Source organism: Lynx canadensis, chromosome A3 (genome assembly GCF_007474595.2).
Source record: "Lynx canadensis isolate LIC74 chromosome A3, mLynCan4.pri.v2, whole genome shotgun sequence".
NCBI lineage: Eukaryota > Metazoa > Chordata > Mammalia > Carnivora > Felidae > Lynx > Lynx canadensis.
Window position 1 is genome coordinate 15,395,282 of NC_044305.1, and position 18,137 is coordinate 15,413,418.

Consider the following 18,137-nt stretch of genomic DNA (forward strand, 5'->3'; position numbering starts at 1 on the left):
TCTGCTGGTGACTGAAGTAGTAATAAGCACATGACCTAGCTCTGGCCAATGGAATTTGAGGGGAATTCTGTGGAAGGGATTCTGGGAGAGACTTTCTTCCCTGATAAATCAGACGGTAGCACACAAGAAGGCCCATTTTTACTCGCCACTTCCTTTCCTACTTTGATTACTATTACATAAGGCATGATGCTGGAAAGTAATGTAGCCATCTTGAAATAGAGAACTACACAAATAGCTAACCCATTATCAAGCCAATCAACCATTCTGGAATCTTTCACCCCAGATTTATTATTACTTAGTTATTAAATGCCCTTATTGGTTAGCCATTGCTAGTTGGGTATTCTATTACTTTCATCCAAAGTTATTCTTGATACACTAGGTCCCATATGTATGAAAATGTCTGTATTTCACCTCCTCTTTGGAATTGGTTGTGCTGGATACAGAGTTCGTAGACAATAGCTTTCCCTCAGCACCTTTTCTGCAGTTTTCCAGCTTCTATTGCTGCCAAGAAGTTGGCTACCATTGGATTATCATTTTTCATAGGTAATCTCTCTTTCTGTAGTATTCCAGATTTCCTCTTTATCCTTAACATTCTACACTTTTACTATAACTAGGAGTTGATTTATTTGATACTTCATAAGTTTCTTTGATCTGAAGGCACATGTTTTTCTTCAAGTCTGGAAATTCTCAGCCTTATCTATTTCCTATCTTTTCTACTATCTCCTAGAATTCCTACTGGACCCATACTGCACCTCCTCAATCCACGTTGCCCTCTTGATTTCTAACACCATGTTTCTCTGTCCTGCATTTTGTGATCAGTCTCATTTCTATCTTTCCATTCACAAATTCATTCAGCTTGTCTAGTTTACTGCTTATCCAAATTATTGGGCCTCCTGAACTTCAATCATTATAGTTTTCATTGTCAAGGTTCCCAACTTTAATTTTGCATGGAGCTAACTGTTCATGTTCATAACCAGGTGTTCTTCTTTCAAGGATGTTATTCTGTGTCTTCTCTTTTTGAAAATCGAAAACATGTTAAATCCCTTTTGAGATTGCTCCACTATTTCTATTTCCTTGGGTGTGAATTCTCCCATTTGTTAGTTCTGATCATTATTTCATGGCAGATTTCCTTGCAGGAGTTTCCTTTTATCTTGAATAATTTTCCTCTACACAATGCTAACTGCCATGACCAGTTCATGATGCCATGGTGGTTTCATGGTTCTTTTAGCCCCATCATCTAGGCTGTACAACTTAAACCTGGTCCCCCGTTAGGAGTTGGGAGTTGTTGCCTCTCTAAGATCCCATACCTGAAAGCGTCTGGGCCCAGTTCCTATTGTCAAACAGGTACCTCCACTTTTTCCCCAGGCCACAGGCAAATGATACTTTCTAGTGGTGTTTGGGCAAATTTATTTCAACTTTAGCTCATAGATGGGGAGCCTCATCCATCCCACAGCTTCATGTAGGAAGCCCACCTGCAATCTCCTGACAAGGAAAAGGCAAGCTTTCCCCACCCCCTTACTATTACATATCTTTTCCATCCCTGGTCCGTAGCTGGCCATGTGTCGTTTTATCTAAACTTTTAATTTTCATTCATTAGTTTTATCTGTTTGAAATGGAAAGAGAGATCTCTGCATGTGCTCACTCAGCAATCTTGACCAGAACACTCTCCATGCCTCCCTATGCTCCCTTGAGAGCAAGGAATACTCCGAGAGTTCATATAATTAAGATTCGTGATTTCCACGTACTTCATTTCCAGTAATCTGAAGAGAATTTAGAAGGCTTCAGCAATTGTTCGCACTTTTAGGCCGGTTCCATAAGACCAGATTCCCTACCACAAAACTACAGTGAATTTTAACTGGCAGAGAACAAAAATGGTGGGGAAGTAGGGGTTTCATACAAGCCATACAAGGCAAGGATCAATTTGGAAAAAAACAAATAATACAGCATCTGAAGCCAAAGTAACTTGATACAAGTCTTAACAATACCACTCACTAGCTATGAAACCATGGGCAAGATGTTTTTGTTACTACCCGCTGATAAAAACTTCAATGAGTCAAGGTGTAAAACTTTTAAGTATAACAGAAGGACAAAAGGTGCTAGGCTGGCACTCAAAACACTTTCCAAGCATGGTCCACTCATTCTGGTCTGGAGCTTTGGCTCTACTCTGCCACAGATCCACAGCGTTTCTTCCATACACAGAAGGACCACGGCCTCCAGAATCCAATATAGTCCATCAGCCAGAGCTCATTTCACAAGACACAAGTCAGTGAGTGTTCACAATCTATTTGTTTTCCAGAGCAATTTAAGGATGGCACGGCAGTTTATGTTTAGACAGAAAAGGGCAGCTAAGGTCTTCCTTTAGGATTCTGTTAGTTAAATGAAACTTGTTCGGGTTCATTCAGCTATGATGACAGAAATCCAAGCATCTGTGGTATCACTTAAAAGAACAATACGGTGATAGCACGGGGAGAAAGATCTGAAGCTTTATGTCAATTTTCTTGCTGGTTACATCTCTATAGGGAAATTTCCAAGTTCCTCAATGAAGACATGCATAGGTCTAAAAGACAATTAAAAACAATCGTAATTAGCTTAGTTTTCCCTTACGCTACATTCCTGATATATTCTCTGTCTGTAGTTTTCTCTTGGCGTTCCCCAAACCCAATCAACCCAAACAGAGCTCCCTTCAAGAACATCTAAATATACTGGAAGAGTTAAGATTAACTTTAATTTGACATGGTAAGGTCTGAAACATGCTTCAGTTGGTAGACATAAAAATAAAATAATCATGGTTGCCACTTACTCTGTGACAAGCACCATACTCAGTACTCAGTACTTTACCCCCATTACCTCATATAATACTTGACTTAACCCAAATGAGGGAGATACTAATGTCTGCACTTTATAGCTGAAGTTTATGAAGCTTCAAAATATTAAATAATTTGCTCAAGCTCACTCGTTTATTGTGACTAAAAAACAGTAGAGCAAGAGTTTTAACGCAGCTCTAATTTCACAGTCCACACCTTTATGACTGTAACACATTTCGATTAAAACTGAAAGAAACAAGTTACTTACATATTCAGTTATGCCTACCATGTTTACCTTATTCAAAGCATAACCTGTCAGCACTGTTAGATTAAGGGCTTTGGACTCATTTCCTTGAGGAAAAGAGCAAGGATACCAAGCTAAAGCTGAAAAGGGCAGGCAAGAGATGTAGAGGGACTGTCATTTTTCCATACCTTTAAGGATGCCAAGTCAACTTGCAGTCTTCAGATTCATCTTGTACTTGTCTTTTCACAGCACAGCTGGTGTCCCCTTTTACTTCCCTTCTCTGCTTGATGTCTTGTTTGATTCCAAAGAGTATTTCTCCAACTTACAAAGAGATGACTAATGTTTTTTACAAGGAGGCAATCCATGAAAACCTATGCCATGTAATCCACGATCAGGTTTAACATTATTGCTGACCTATATTAGACATAAATAACACTAAACTCCAAAATAAAATATGGAAGACTTGATTTCAAGAAGCACACAGTACTTAAACAGACATTTTTAAAAGCTAATGTTTCAAGTCTTCTATTGAACTAAAAGCACTCTCAAGAGACTGAACACACACACACACACACACACACACACACACACACACCTGCTTATTTATGCAGAAACTGTCACTGGAGGATACACAAAAAAACCACTATACTGATTGCTACTGGGTGGCTGAGAGATAGAAGTAGAATGTGGATTTTCCTCATTGTATACACTCCTTTGCTTTTGAATTCTGAATCCTATGAATTGATTACCTATTCAAAAACTAACAACATAATAAAAAATGTCTCTCACATTTTAATATCTGGTCATTACAGAAAAAGAAATAAATAGGTTAAGGATACAATGAAAAGGATATGTAAAGGCATAAAAAATTATGCTGTAACCTTTATTGCATCATGAAAGTCAATGACAGCCACTATCCACTACTAACTACCATTTCAGCAGTATTTTATAAACCCATTCACATATCTGGGTTTTAAGAAGACAACTCGTTCCCAACCAGGGATTTTCAATCTATTGGAAGTTATAAAGGTAGTCACAGTCCCTGATTTACTATATTTCACAAAGCTACACTAACCAAAATGCTGAATTCCATTTTTTTATTGAAACAAGTTATTGCATGTTGATCAGAAACTACGAACAGCAAATAAAAATGTACGATCAACAAAAATTCTTGAAGTATAAGCTAGTTAGTGCTGTTACATAGATAAAATCACGTAACCCATGGATTCTATAAGAGAGAAAGTAATGGATGCCGTTGGGGTGAAAGAGACCAGAAATCAATGAATCTGTCTACAATGGTGACTGGGAGAGAGAGGAAAAGGGCATTTCAAGCTGTAAGCTGACCTTCCTCCCGACCCAGAGCAGTGCCATACACAACATTTCTGTCCCTCCTCCTCAGGTGTATGAACTATTGACATGAGAAAGGTGCAGCTACTTCCAGTGTTAGGGGAAGAAAAAGACTGGGACCTACTGGTCCACCTGTTTGTTTTGTACACTTACCCTTCTCCAAGTTTCTCTAAGACATCAAATACTTCTTCCGGCTGTTTAGTTAAACTATCTTCATCCAACTTTTTCAGCTGCCTGTGAATGAAGAAATAAAAACATAAAATACATTTTATTTACCAGCAACTAGACCACAAAATACGTTATTTATATTAAAATTAGCATCTTAGGGATTTCTCTACAAAGCCTTCACTAGTGAACATGAAAGGCAAGCTAAGAGACTTTTTTTTAAGTTTTTTATTTATTTAAGTAATCGCTACACCCAGCGTGGGGCTCAAACTCATGACCCTGAGATCAAGAGTCGCATGCTCTTTCGACTGACCCAGCCAGACACCTGGAGCCAAAAGACTTTTAAGGGACGCTGAAGGGAGGCTCTATGGCAGTGCTGCACGTGTTCTGGCTCACTCTGATGAGCATAATCAGGACCAGAGGGTAGACAGCTACCAAGAGTCAGATTTCAGTTCAACAGGTATAAGAAACTTTCTAACAGTAAAAGTTGTTCTGAAATGGTTTAGACAGCCTTAAGAAGTCCCTAGTTCCCCATCATTGGAGAATTTAAACAGAAAATGAATCATCATGTGGCTAAAATGCTACAGAGTGGGTTCAAGCGTTAGAGGGAACCTTTAAATCCATTTAAATCTTGAGATGCCATGAATTAAAATGGCATAACTATCTCTTCAAAAAAGATGTTTAATGTAAGGTTAACTATGAATTGAAATATGGTCTCAGCCTGGAGGCCAAGGAAGACAGAGTCTCTCACCCTTCATTAGCAAGATTTTGGCAATTTGGTCAAAACATAGAGATTCTACAGGTATCACAGAAACAGAAAGGGGAAGGTATACACTTAGACATGATCAAAAGTGAAAAATAACTACGCAGCTAGGAATTTCAAATAGTCTCACAGGGACTCTTCCACGAGCAGCAGTGTACCTCCGATGAGTCCCAAAAATCAAAGACATATGGGTGCTTATAACTTCCAGATAATTTTTCAGACTATGCCAGACATAGTAAATAACAAACACAGGAGGTTAAAAATTAACAGTATTTTTTTAAAACTCTGAGACCTCTGGGGCACCTGGGTGGCTCAGTAGGTTAAGCATCTGACTTTGGCTCAGGTCACGATCTCATGGTCCGTGGGTTCGAGCCCCGCGTCGGGCTCTGTGCTGACGGCTCAGAGCCTGGAGCCTGTTTCAGATTCTGTGTCTCCCTCTCTCTGTGACCCTCCCCTGTTCATGCTCTGTCTCTCTCTGTCTCAAAAATAATAAACATTAAAAAAAAATTAAAAATAAATAAATAAATAAATAAATAAAACTCTGAGACCTCTGAAAATTATTAATGGGCTTAAGGAAGAAGCTTGCCAAGGAATATCTGTGTGTGTATACGTGTGCATCTTCTACACAATGGCTTCCTGAAACTACAAAAGACAACAAAGAAAAGACAGCTCAGGAAATGGTGAAATATGGAAGTAGGAACACTAGAGATTTCTTTGTAGACAGAAGGTTCAAACTAGCTGGACAATACCAATTTTTACATGAAAAGACTTGAATTACACATGCATGCGCGCGGGCGCGCGCACACACACACACACACACACACACCTTCCCGGAAAAAATAGCAAAACCAAAAGAAAAGACAAAAAAGAAATCCCTGAACACGTCAAGTGTATCCACCCATAACCACTGATCTCTAAAGGACAATCTTTTATAATTCTGTAAATGTCAAGACTATGTACTAGAGAAATGCTCCACGTCAGTAATTGCCACAACTTGAAAATTAACAAAATGACCACCGCGACCTTTGAAAATCAAAAGGTCCTAAATATTAAATTCCAATGACATCATAAAAACTAGCTTCAAAACAAAAAGGGCTGAAGTGAAACTCCTCTTAAAGTTCAGAAGCAACATGTCTATGAACTCAGAAGTTAGAAAGAACATCGCATAAACCAAGGGAGGCGGGGAGGCAGGGGGCGGGGAAGCACTGAATTTGTAACTGTATAAACAATGGACAATACCTCATTTCTCAAGTATAATTAAACAGCTTATATAAAGGAAGATCAAATGTGTTCCTCTGAAGTGTTGACTTTGTGGTCTGCAAAAAACAAAACTCACGATTTCAACTACTCTGAGACCACAACATAACAAAGGAAACTGCCACTGCCGTGACAGAAACAGCTGCAAGCGCCTGATAATCCTCTGACAGAAGAACTTTCTATACCTGCTCAGGCAGTTCTCTGAAACAATCGAAGTGGGGTGTTTGTTTGATTTTGATCTGGGCTTAAACATCTTTATTTCTCTGGTGCCTCACAACCCAGAAGTGGTCGATAAATATTTCCTAAATTGATCAATGAACGTCATGATGGGAATCCTAAGCTTTTACCAGGAATCCTTGCGAGTTTTCAAAAGAATAGAATTCCACCCTAAAAAGGGTTAGCAGGTTATCAACGATTAAGATTACTATGGAACATCTTTTGGTAAGTGACTCTTAATGACATTTATACCATAAATTTTCATGGAAGAAGCACAAAACAGCCCCGACTGATGATTCAGCTCTCAGCTGGGACTTCCCCAAGTCATAGGTAGTTTCATTGCTTGCTCATAAAAGAACAGGCCTGGCCAACACAGCCTCCATGGACCAAACACCGGCAGAGGCTCCTCTCCTAAGTCAGATGGCCACATGGACAGCCAAGCATCCCAGAAATGCTCTCTGCATCCTCCACCACGCTATTATTATCTGACACCAATTCACTTTTTTAAAAATCATAAACTCCTACATAAGCCATCAACTTTAATCTCTCATCAGTCAGTCACACACAAATGAATGCAGAGAGGATTTCCTGCATTGAGACTGCAATCCCTTGTTGGGAACACATGCCAACCGAATCTCTGACAAGACACCTTTACCTTTCCAAACACAAACAAGGGTGTTTAAGAAGTAGTTACTCACAAGTCTGGCTAATTCTGAAGCCTCTTTCTCCCATCTTAGAACTCTTGTAAGGTTCATTTTATTAATGTATACTTATCCCTCTTTCCATTCAGAATTTGATAATGGTTACAACAAATGTGTAAGATAAATTGATGACTTTTTTAATGATCATAAAAATCAGTATGTTCTCCCTCCCCAAATTCATATGTTGAAGTCCTAAATGCCAAGACCTCAGAATGTGACTTTATTTGGAGACAGGGCCTTTAAAGAGGTAATAAAGGTAAAATGAGGTCACATAGGTGGGCCCTAATTCAATAAGACTGGTGTCCTTATAGGAGGTAAGGACACAGATAGGAACAGAGGGAAGACCATGTGAAGGCACAGGAAGGAGACAGCCATCTGCAAGCCAGGGAGACAGGCCTCAAGGAAACAGCCCTACTGACACCCTGATCTCAGACTTCTAGCCTCCAGAACTATAAGAAAATAAATTTCTGCCATTTCAATCACCCAGTGTGTGAAACGGACATGGCAGTCCTAACAAATGCAAGTAATAAAGTTCATCTGCTGATGAGGTTCACCTAAGATGAGCAATTCATTCAAGAATTCAGCCCTGCAGGGGCGCCTGGGTTGCTCAGTTGGTTGAGCATCCGGGCTCAGTTCACAATCCCACAGTTTGTGGGTTTGAGGCCCACGTCGGGCTCTGTGCTGACAGCTCGGAGCTCCGAGCCTGATTCCGATTCTGCGTCTCCCTCTCACTCTGCCCCTCCCCTGCTCGCACTCTGTCTCTGTCTCTCAAAAATAAATAAATGGTAAAAAAAAAAAAAAAAAAGAACTCAGCCCTGCAGTGCTCTCCTTTTGCACATTTCATAAATTTCTGAAAATCCAAAAGGTGCGGGAATGAGTGTGACAAAATGCACACAGGTTGACTCTTTTGCCCAAGCTAATATAACACAAGGCAAAGGTAGAAACAAAACTCAGATTCCTAATCCTGTTTTCAATTAAACCAAGACCTCGGAAGAACAATGAATATATTTCAGAAAGAAATATAACCCATGTACATTTATAACTGGATCACTATGGTGCTTTAGCAAATACTTGCTAACATACACAGGCCCTGTGGAACCGGGATCCTTCCACAGAGGCATCAGACTGAGGCAGTTAAGAGCATGGACTTTGGACCCGATCGCCTGGTTTAAAATCCCAGGTCTGCCCCTAACTAACTGTGGAACCTCCCACAAATCACTTAAACTCTTTGTGTCTCAATTTAATCACCTGTGAAACAGAAATATGGAGATAACCACCTCATAGGGTTGTTGTGACAATCAAAAGAGTCATAAGAAGTTGAATCACGTGAAATTACCATTTTTATAGGTCAATTTCATGAGGCTCATCAGGAGACATGGAAAGCACTGGGAAGGTGTCTGGCTCCCCAGTAAGTGCCGTTTGGGTAAGAATCATTATTATTTCCGTCTCAGCACACTAGAGTGGGGTGATTATGAGTCCACCCCAACCAGCTATTTGCCTTCCGCAGTGTTTGTGTACTTCAAACAAACACCAAGTGTGCAGCCCAGGCTGCCAATCCCTTCCCTTCACCTCTCCTTTGCCCCACACTCCCACACGCAGAACACTTCCTACTTTAGTGCTCATTCTGCTGCAGGAAGTCAGAGGTCTCTGTGAAATAGAAGCTAACTACACTGCACCCCAGAGAAGCATGACTCCCTTGATCTCTGCACTCTACTTTTCTCCAGATGTGGCAGACTGACATAAGATCCTGGTGTCCACAGAGCAAATCAATGATACAACTATAACCAGCCCAAGAGTTCAGACTTTCTAGGATCTGCTACCTCCCCGATCTTGACTTAAAACAATTCCAGGTAGTAGTAGGATCTGGAGCTGATACAAAACAATAGAGGCCTGAAAAGGGCCCAGTCTGGTCAGGTCACGACCCAGACCTGGAGCAAAGAAGGAAATACACAGAGCTGTGTCGCAACTCTTCTGGGCCTCAATTTGCCCATCTTGAAAACCTCCTCTTATTTCCTTATTTCCTTCCCAATGGCAGATTTGAAAAGCTGAGGAGAACACGAGGAAAGCTAGGAAGGCACTGGGCATCAGCAATGAAAGATGCCATCATCATCCTAGAGTGGGGACACTATCCAGCAACTCTTCCTAAATGCTACCCTCCACAAAGCCTTCCCTTGCTGGACCTTCAACCTTTCTCGGCACGCCTTCCGCTTTAGGCGCAAAGCTTTCCCCCTCAACAGATCCTCCCCACTGCACCCCTCAGGTGGGACCCCTTCCCTTAGAAAGTGCATCCAGCCTTCCTCTGCTTGTTCCTGATCCATACCTTGGACCTCTCTAGGTTCCCATCCTGCTTCAGCATCCCCCACCCCCACCTCCCCGCTACCTCGATGAATCCCTCCTAGGACAGCCTCCCCGCAAGAGCCCCCGCCTTGAGCAGGTGCTCTCCCTAACTTGTCCCCACGTCCCTCAGTAGCTGCTCCCTACAGCAGCGCCCCCCTTCCGCCAGGATGTCCCTCCACAGCAAGCGCTCTCCCCAGCCAGCCCCACGTTTATTCCCCTGGGCGCGCGCTCCCCTCTGCCGGACCCCCTCCCGGGAGAGATTTCCCCCACCCCCCCAACTCAGCAGGTGCCCATCAGCCGGATAGCCTCGCCCCGCGGGTCCACCCCTACGGGGGCGCACCTGGTGCTTCCCCTCTGCCAGTTCCCGCCTTTCCCTCTCCCCACCCTCTGCCTCTTAGCCAGCGGCCCCTTACCGGCGCGGCGGGTTCCTCAGCTGCACCGTCTCCATGGCGCTGCCGGCAGCCGCCCAGTCCCGCTCACAGCTCCATCCTCCCCCGGGACCTCCCCGAGCCCGCCCCGCAGACCCTCCCACACTTCCGCTTTCCGCCCCCACCGGAAGCGGCGCGCGCCGCGGGAGCGGGGCGGGGCGGCAAGGACCGGGCTTGAGCCACGTGGTGTGGACTTGAGTCACGTGGCGCTCGGGGCGCGGCCAAGGAACCCGGAGCTCCCTGCGCGAGGCCGGCATCCGTGGGCCATGCTGCCTCGGTGCAGAGTTCCTCTGAGTTAATTCTGTGCTTACCGAGCTCCGTGTGTGTGGCGCTGTGCTAGGCTCTAGGTACGTAATAGTCAAGATCTAGAGGAGTCCTACCTTTTTCTGCAATTTACGGCGTAGAAAAGATAGTTTACTAGACTGGTAGTTAACATAGTGATAAGTGATGATAGATAACTGTGATATGAGAACCTAACCAACGCCAGTAGGATCAGGAAAACTCTGAGAAGGCTGGAACGAACGGGCATTCATTCTATATATGTCTAGCATCTGCTCTGGGCCAAGCACAGTACTAGGTGCCGCACAGTGAGCAAAATAAAATTTCTGCCCTCATGGACCTTAACATTCAAGTGAGAAAGGCAATAAACGTAAAAACAAACAAACAAAAACAAACTGACTAAAATGAGAGTGTAAGTCATACTAATGTGTTTAAGATTTTACGCACTCAGTCTGGGGCTCCAACTCACAACCCAGAGATCAAGAGTCAGATGCTTCACCTACTAAGGCCAGCCAGCTGCCCCTAGTCACACTAATATTTTTAAAAAGAGTAGTTAAGGCAGAGGGAACAGTAAGGACAAAGATTTGTGTTAGAAGTTGCCATGTTTGCAGCAGAATGAATAAGGAAAAGTAGGAGATGACGTAGGAGCTGTGGCCAGAATCAGATTGAAAATGGGCCACGTACAGATACAAAAAATTACTAGAAGTTAGTTAGGTGTACCATTAGCTATCACTATGTAACAGACCACCCCAAAGCCCAATGGTTTAAACAGTTTCCGGCTTTTGGTTATTACAAATAAAAGTTATGATCATTTGTATACAAGTGTTTGTATAGGCATACAGATAGGCATACATACATTTCATTTCTCTTGGGTAAATATACAGGTGAGAAATCGCTGTGCCATAGAAGATACATGTTTAATGTGCTAAGAAACTTTTTCAAGGTGATTATACTATTTTTCATTTCTACCATGTATATGAGTTTCAATTGCTCTATATCATGTACACTTGGTATGATCAGTCTTTGCAATTTTGGCCAATCGGATAGGCGTGTAATAGTGTCTCATTTTTAATTTGCACTTCTGTAAGGACTAATGATGTTGAGCATCTTTTCAAGTGCTTGTCATCTGTATATTTACTGAAGTATCTGTTCAAGCCTTTTGTCCTTAAAACTAGATTGTTTTTCTTATTATTGATTTTTTTTGAGTTTTTAATATTCTGGATGCATGTCCTTTATCATATACATGATTTGCAAATATTTTCTGAGGTTTGTATTTTCATTTTCTTAACAGTCTCATTTGAAGAACAGAAATTTTAATTTTTATTAAGTCCAATTAATCAATTTTTTTTTTCATTTGTGAGTCATACTTTTGATGTCACACCTAAGAAATCTTGAGGAGGAGACCAACCCTGCAAGCTCACTTCCCAGGTTCCCATGTCAGCTGACTTCTGGCTGGTTTCAGTGGAGGGCAGAACTGAGAGAGAAGCCAGACTCTTTCTCTGCCTTCTTTGCTTCTGATTAAGTATCCAACAGTAACCTTCTCTTCAGCTCCTCCTAGAGTGGCCTGACATGGCTCCAGCTTCCATTCTGCTGCGGCTTCTGAACTCTGTAAATAACACCATTTCCTTCTTATATCCAAGTCCTAGGCAGAGTAGTTCCTTCCTGCTACTGCTGTCCTTTGGGCTCCCTCACTAATCTCTGTTGGCATCTTGGCTCCTCTGTCATCTATCAAAACAATTCCCTCAATTAAATTCTTTTTTTTATATACAAATCAAAGCCACACTGAGATACCACCTCACACCGGTCAGAGTGGCTACAATGAACAACTCAGGAAACTATAGATGCTGACGAGGATATGGAGAAAAAGGAACCCTCTTGCGCTGTTGGTGGGAATGCAAACTGGTGCAGTCGCTCTGGAAAATGGTGTGGAGTTTCCTCAAAAAATTAGAAACAGACTTACCCTATGGCCCAGCAATAGCACTACTAGGAATTTACCCAAGGGATACAGGAGTGCTGATGCATAGGGTGACATTCACCCCAACGTTTATAGCAGCACTTTCAACAATAGCCAAATTATGGAAAGAGCCTAAATGTCCATAAACTGATGAATGGATAAAGAAGATGTGGTTAATATATACAATGGAATACTACTTGGCAATGAGAAAGAATGAAATCATGCCATTTGCATCAATGTGGATGGAACTGGAGTGTATTATGCTAAGGGAAATAAGTCAGTCAGAGAAAGCCAGATATCATGTGTTTTCACTCATATGTGGATCCTGAGAAACTTAACAGAAGACCATGAGGGAAGAGAAGGGGGAAAAAATAGTTACAAACAGAGGGGCAGGGAAGTGAACCATAAGAGACTCTTAAATACAGAGAACAAACTTAGGGTTGATGGGGGGTGGGGGGGGAGGGGAAAATGGGTGATGGGCATTGAGGAGGGCACTCGTTGGGATGAGCACTGGGTGTTGTATGTAAGCCAATTTGACAATAAATTATATTTAAAAAATAAATTTTTTAAAAAATATTTATTTATTTATTTTGAGAGAGTCAGGAGGGAGGGGCAGAGAGGAAGAGGGAGAGAGAGAATTCCAAGCAGGCTCTGAACTGTCAGCACGGAGCCCAATGTGGGGCTCGATCCCACAAACTGAGAGATCATGATCCAAGCCAAAATCAAGAGTCAGATACTTAACTGACTGAGCCACCCAGGCGCCCCTTAAATTCTTATTTCAAATCCCTTCTGTAACCCATCTTACTCAGAGTGTGTTTTCAGGTTAGATCATGTTGATACACCTGAGTTGAAAAGCATTCAGAACTGTAAACTGACAAATTACGATGCTGTCTGTACTTCTTTCCCCAAGACTAAGTGGTTTATGATTTGAAATCAGCATATAAAAGTATTGGCTGTGCCTGGCTCTGTTAAATGAAATGTAACATTTTCCTGATTATAACACATCTTTACTCGCCAGTGTATCTCAACCAAGGAAGGCAAAGATATTATTTAAAGAAACTATCAATTAACCCTGAAAAGAAGTGTTTAAACAACAATACAAAAACTATGTCCAATAATAATGTCTGTGCATATTATTATCTCATTAGGGAGACCATGGCTTTAATATCTATTCCTTCCCCCATTAAAGCTGAATACGTATTAAATATGGCTTTGATGAGATGGTTAACTCAGAGAGATGAAATCTTAATGTCAAAAAGTTACTTCCAGCCAAAAAATAGATAGAACCCAAATGTCCATCAGCTGATGAATGTATAAACAAAATGGACACCCAAAATGCATACAGCAAAATATTATTCAGCCATAAAAAGGAATGAAGTTCTGAGGCACGCTACACCATAGATGAACCTTGAAAACATTGTGGTATGCAAAAGAAGCCAATCACAAAGGATTCATATGGTTCCATTTACATGAAAAGTCCAAAACAGGCAAATCTATCAGAAAGTAGGTTACTGGTTGCCTTAGACTTGGGGGTGAAGGGGTAGATGAATTGGACATGACGACTAAAGGAAGTGGGGTTTCATTTGGGGGTAATAATATTCTAAAATTGATCATGGTGATGATTGCACAACTCTGAATACAATAAAAGCCACTGAACTGCACTCAACTTTAAATGGGTGAGTTATATGCTAGTGAATTATTTCTCAGTAAAGTTGTTTTTATTTTTATTTTTTTCTCATTAAAATTGTTTTAATAATATTTGAGCCTTCAGAAACACTGAGAATGAAAGTTTTTTTCAGGCTTTCTGATAATGCTAAAATCTACTATGATCTATTTAATACCTGAGAAATACATGTGTTAGAGAGGAGTCAAAGTGTTTTTTAAGAAGTAAAACCTCAGAGGGGCGCCTGGGTGGCGCAGTCGGTTGGGCATCCGACTTCAGCCAGGTCAGATCTTGCGCTCCGTGAGTTCGAGCCCTGCGTCAGGCTCTGGGCTGATGGCTCGGAGCCTGGAGCCTGTTTCCCATTCTGTGTCTCCCTCTCTCTCTGCCCCTCCCCCGTTCATGCTCTGTCTCTCTCTGTCCCAAAAATAAATAAAAAACGTTGAAAAAAAAATTAAAAAAAAAAAAAGAAGTAAAACCTCAGAATAGTACTTTATTTTCACAGGCTGTTGTTACGTACTGTAACTAAATAGTAAAAAACAGTATCACATCTAATTCTCTTTTTAGCCTATCTATATAGAAGCAGTTTTGATAGTGCTTCTCATGCATTTCCACCAAAGTAATCTTAACAGCTAAAAGTTGAAATCTTGGGGCGCCTGGGTGGCTCAGTCGGTTAAGCGTCCGACTTCGGCTCAGGTCATGATCTCGCGGTCTGTGGGTTCGGGCCCTGCGTCGGGCTCTGTGCTGACAGCTCAGAGCCTAGAGCCTGTTTCAGATTCTGTGTCTCCCTCTTTCTCTGACCCTCCCCTGTTCATGCTCTCTCTCTGTCTCAAAAATAAATAAATGTCAAAAAAAATTTTTTTTTTAAAAAGTTGAAATCTTAATTTTGATGGCCCCCTCTTTTCACTATTTGGCAATATTCAAACAGGAATTTGGAGGTAACATATCAGAATCAGAATTCAAGTGACAGAGGATAGCTCAGATTGGAAATGATGGGAATTTGACCCACAGACCCACAGGTGTGTAGAATTTGGGAGTAAAACTAGAGTTGATTTTATGAGGCACAGGTCTGAAACAAACCGGTCTGTGGAGAGAAAAAAACAGATAAACATCAAGTACAAACAAACTCCATGTCGATTTCAAAATATAAAGTCATATCTTGCTTTTGGGTAGAGGGAGTCACCAATACAAAGCTATCCAAGTCCTTAAATTAGTCAGTAGGCTTAATACAATCCAATTTAAACGTCCAAGAGTGTGTGTGTGGTAGTTAAGTTGATTCTAAGGTTTATGCGGGACTAAACATATAGGAGTGTCTGGGAAATTAGTAAAGTTGTTTTTAGAGTCACCTCTGGGGCCCCTCGGTGGCTCGGTAGGTTGAGTGTGTGACTTGATCTCAGCTCAGGTCTTGATCTCAGGGTCATGAGTTCAAGCCACGTGTCAGGCTCTGCACTGGGTGTGAAGCCTACTTTAAAAAAAAAAAAAAGTCACTTTCTCCTAGAAGACTTCCCCTCTGACGCCCCCTCCCCTAAATTTCTTCAACGCTGCTTTTATCAGCCCTGCATTTATAGGCAACATTGTGGGAAGGGATTGCCAGTTATCAATTACAGTGTAAGAAACCACTCCCAGGGGTGCCTGAGTGGCTCAGTAGGTTGAGCATCCACCGCGGTCGTGATCTCACGTTTCCTGAGACAGAGCCCCACATTGGGCTGTGCACTGATGGTGTGAGCCTGCTTGAGATTCTCTCTCTCCCCCCTTCTACCTGTCCCCCACTTGTGTTCGTGCTCTCCCTCTCTCGAAATAAATAAATTAAAAACAAAAAACATTAAAAAAGAAAAAAGAAACCACTCCCAAAACCTAGTGACATAAAACACTATTTGTTCTCTCTCATAAATCTACAATTTGAGCATGGGTTAGCAGGGAAGGCTCATCTCTTTCCCATGGTGTCAGCCAAGATCAGTCACCATTTGGATGGATTACAACCCAAAATGCCTCACCCACATGGCTGACAAGCTGGTGCTGGGGGTAGAGGGGCCTTCTCTGTTTTTGTTTTTGTATCTCCTCATAGATTAAAGGCTGGGTTCTGAACGATATTTGTAAGCATAGCTTTGGAAGGTAGATAGAAATGTTTCTACTGTTGAGGGGGCCCCAATATTTCTACTTCCCCAAAGTCCTGAGCAGTTTCAAAAGAGCCGACATAGACTCCATCTCTTGATGGGGAGTGGTAAAGTTCTGGAAGTGGGTGGGACTGGAAAGTGTTGTTTTCCTCATTTTTGGAAAATATAATTTGCCACAGGCATACTTGTCTGGTGTACCATTTAGAATATACCCACCTCCAAGCAACTAAAAAAAAAAAAAAAAAACAAAACCAACAACACCTAAATAGTGGCTTAAGGCACCACGCATTTGTCGTTTATTAAGGAGTCCAGAAGTCAGTAGTCCCAGGGTTGACTCAGTGGCTCGACAATGTCAATTTCATCTTTCCCCTCCCACCCTACTCAGTACGTTGGCTTTTCATACCTGTGCTGATTGCCTCACAACTGCAAAAATCAGTATATATCCAGGTGTATATCCTTAACCCAACAGTGCCCAAAGCAGAAAGAGAGCAAAAAAGGTTATTTTGAAGTCCTGTACCTCTTACGTGGGAGGAAAAACTTTCTCACTAAACACTCAGCAAACATCCCATATCACTGACCGGATCAGGGTCATGTCCACCCCTGACCAATCACTGGTAAAAGGGAGAGAGAGTATTGATTCCCTTAAAGAAATATGATGCATCCCCTGGGCCAGGAGAATCTCAGGCGAAATTCAAACTTCTAGAAGCAAAGATGGAAGCTGTGGAGTAGATAAGCAGCTGTGTGTGTGCCGCCTCGAGTTTTCCCACCACACTAAGTGTTCGTTCTTTCTTCTTGTGTGGAGTCTGTGCTGGACTGAGGGGATTCATAGGCAACAGTCACTCCGCCCTCAAAGTTTACAGTCTGGTTGAGTTTACATAAATAATTGTAACTAAATTCCTGAGAGACCAGGTGTCTGTCAACAAGCCTTTATAACTGCAGGCTTGGTGCCAGATCCTATTGGGTCTTGTGGAGACAAAAATAAAGACCTAGCTCTTGCCTTTAACGACCTCAGTCTTTGAGAAAAACTGTAAACTTACAATCACAGAGTGTTAAGTGCTAAATAGGGGTAAACCCTGGTTGCAATAGGAGCAGAGGAGAAACAAGGTAAAAGAGGAGAGGAGGCAAGAAAGGCTTTCAGAGACGATGGTTGAGTCGATTATAGGTGGAGTCAGGACTGGGCAAGAGGAAGTGTTTGGAAAAGACTGGGGGGGGGGGCGGCGCATAAGCAAACGTTAGGAAGCAAGAGAAAAAGCTTAATGTCCGCAGGTCGCAACAAGCAATAAAAAACACTGGAGTATGAAGTGGGACATACAGTGAAGTCAGATGAGGCTGAAGATAAATGAGTTTAGGGAAAGATCCTCATCAACCTATCAGTCCATTCATTTATTAAATGATTATCTACACAGCACTAGGTACCAGCCACCCTCCAGCCTCGGTGCCTTGGCAATCTCTGCCTGGAACAGCACTCCCTAAATCTTCTCAGGCTTCAGCTCAATTAGTCCCTCAGAGACGTTTTCCCCACTTCCCTTACCTAAAGCAGCCCCCACGTGGACACTTGGCTTTACATCACTGTTTTGCTTTCCTTCTAGCACTAATCACATTATGAGATTATCATCTTCGTTTGCTCAAGAGTTAACAGCCTGCCAGTTGCCACTGGAATGTAAGCTCCTCGCGAGCAGGGCCCTGGCCCCTTTTCATCTTCTTCATCCACAGACCTTCAGCATCCCCAGGGACCCGGCGCAGCTACGGCGACCCAAGCGCGCTTCACCAGGGGCGTCCGCAGCTGAGCATGCGCAGAGGGCTTCTGGCGCGCGGCGCCCCGGCCCCGCCCCGTCCGTCCCGCCCCCTCACGGGCTGGTTGGCCGGGA

At 42.4% G+C, this 18,137-nt stretch overlaps 1 protein-coding gene across 2 annotated transcripts in view; it reads right to left on the reverse strand.

The window, feature by feature from the left end:
• Positions 1 to 10,351, reverse strand: part of STK4 (serine/threonine kinase 4) — an 89,296-nt gene extending 78,945 nt beyond the window's left edge. The window contains exons 1-2 of one of the 2 annotated variants that reach the window (XM_030309525.1): positions 10,248 to 10,351; positions 4,549 to 4,629 (exon numbers count right to left, since the gene is read on the reverse strand). In XM_030309525.1, coding sequence (XP_030165385.1) covers positions 4,549 to 4,629; positions 10,248 to 10,282 — 116 coding nt within the window. In that variant the 5' untranslated portion in view covers positions 10,283 to 10,351. Of the gene's footprint in view, positions 1 to 1,745; positions 1,987 to 4,548; positions 4,630 to 10,247 lie in introns of those variants that run through there. The other variant, XM_030309526.1, reaches the window with a different exon arrangement.
• Between the last annotated feature and the right edge of the window lie 7,786 nt (positions 10,352 to 18,137).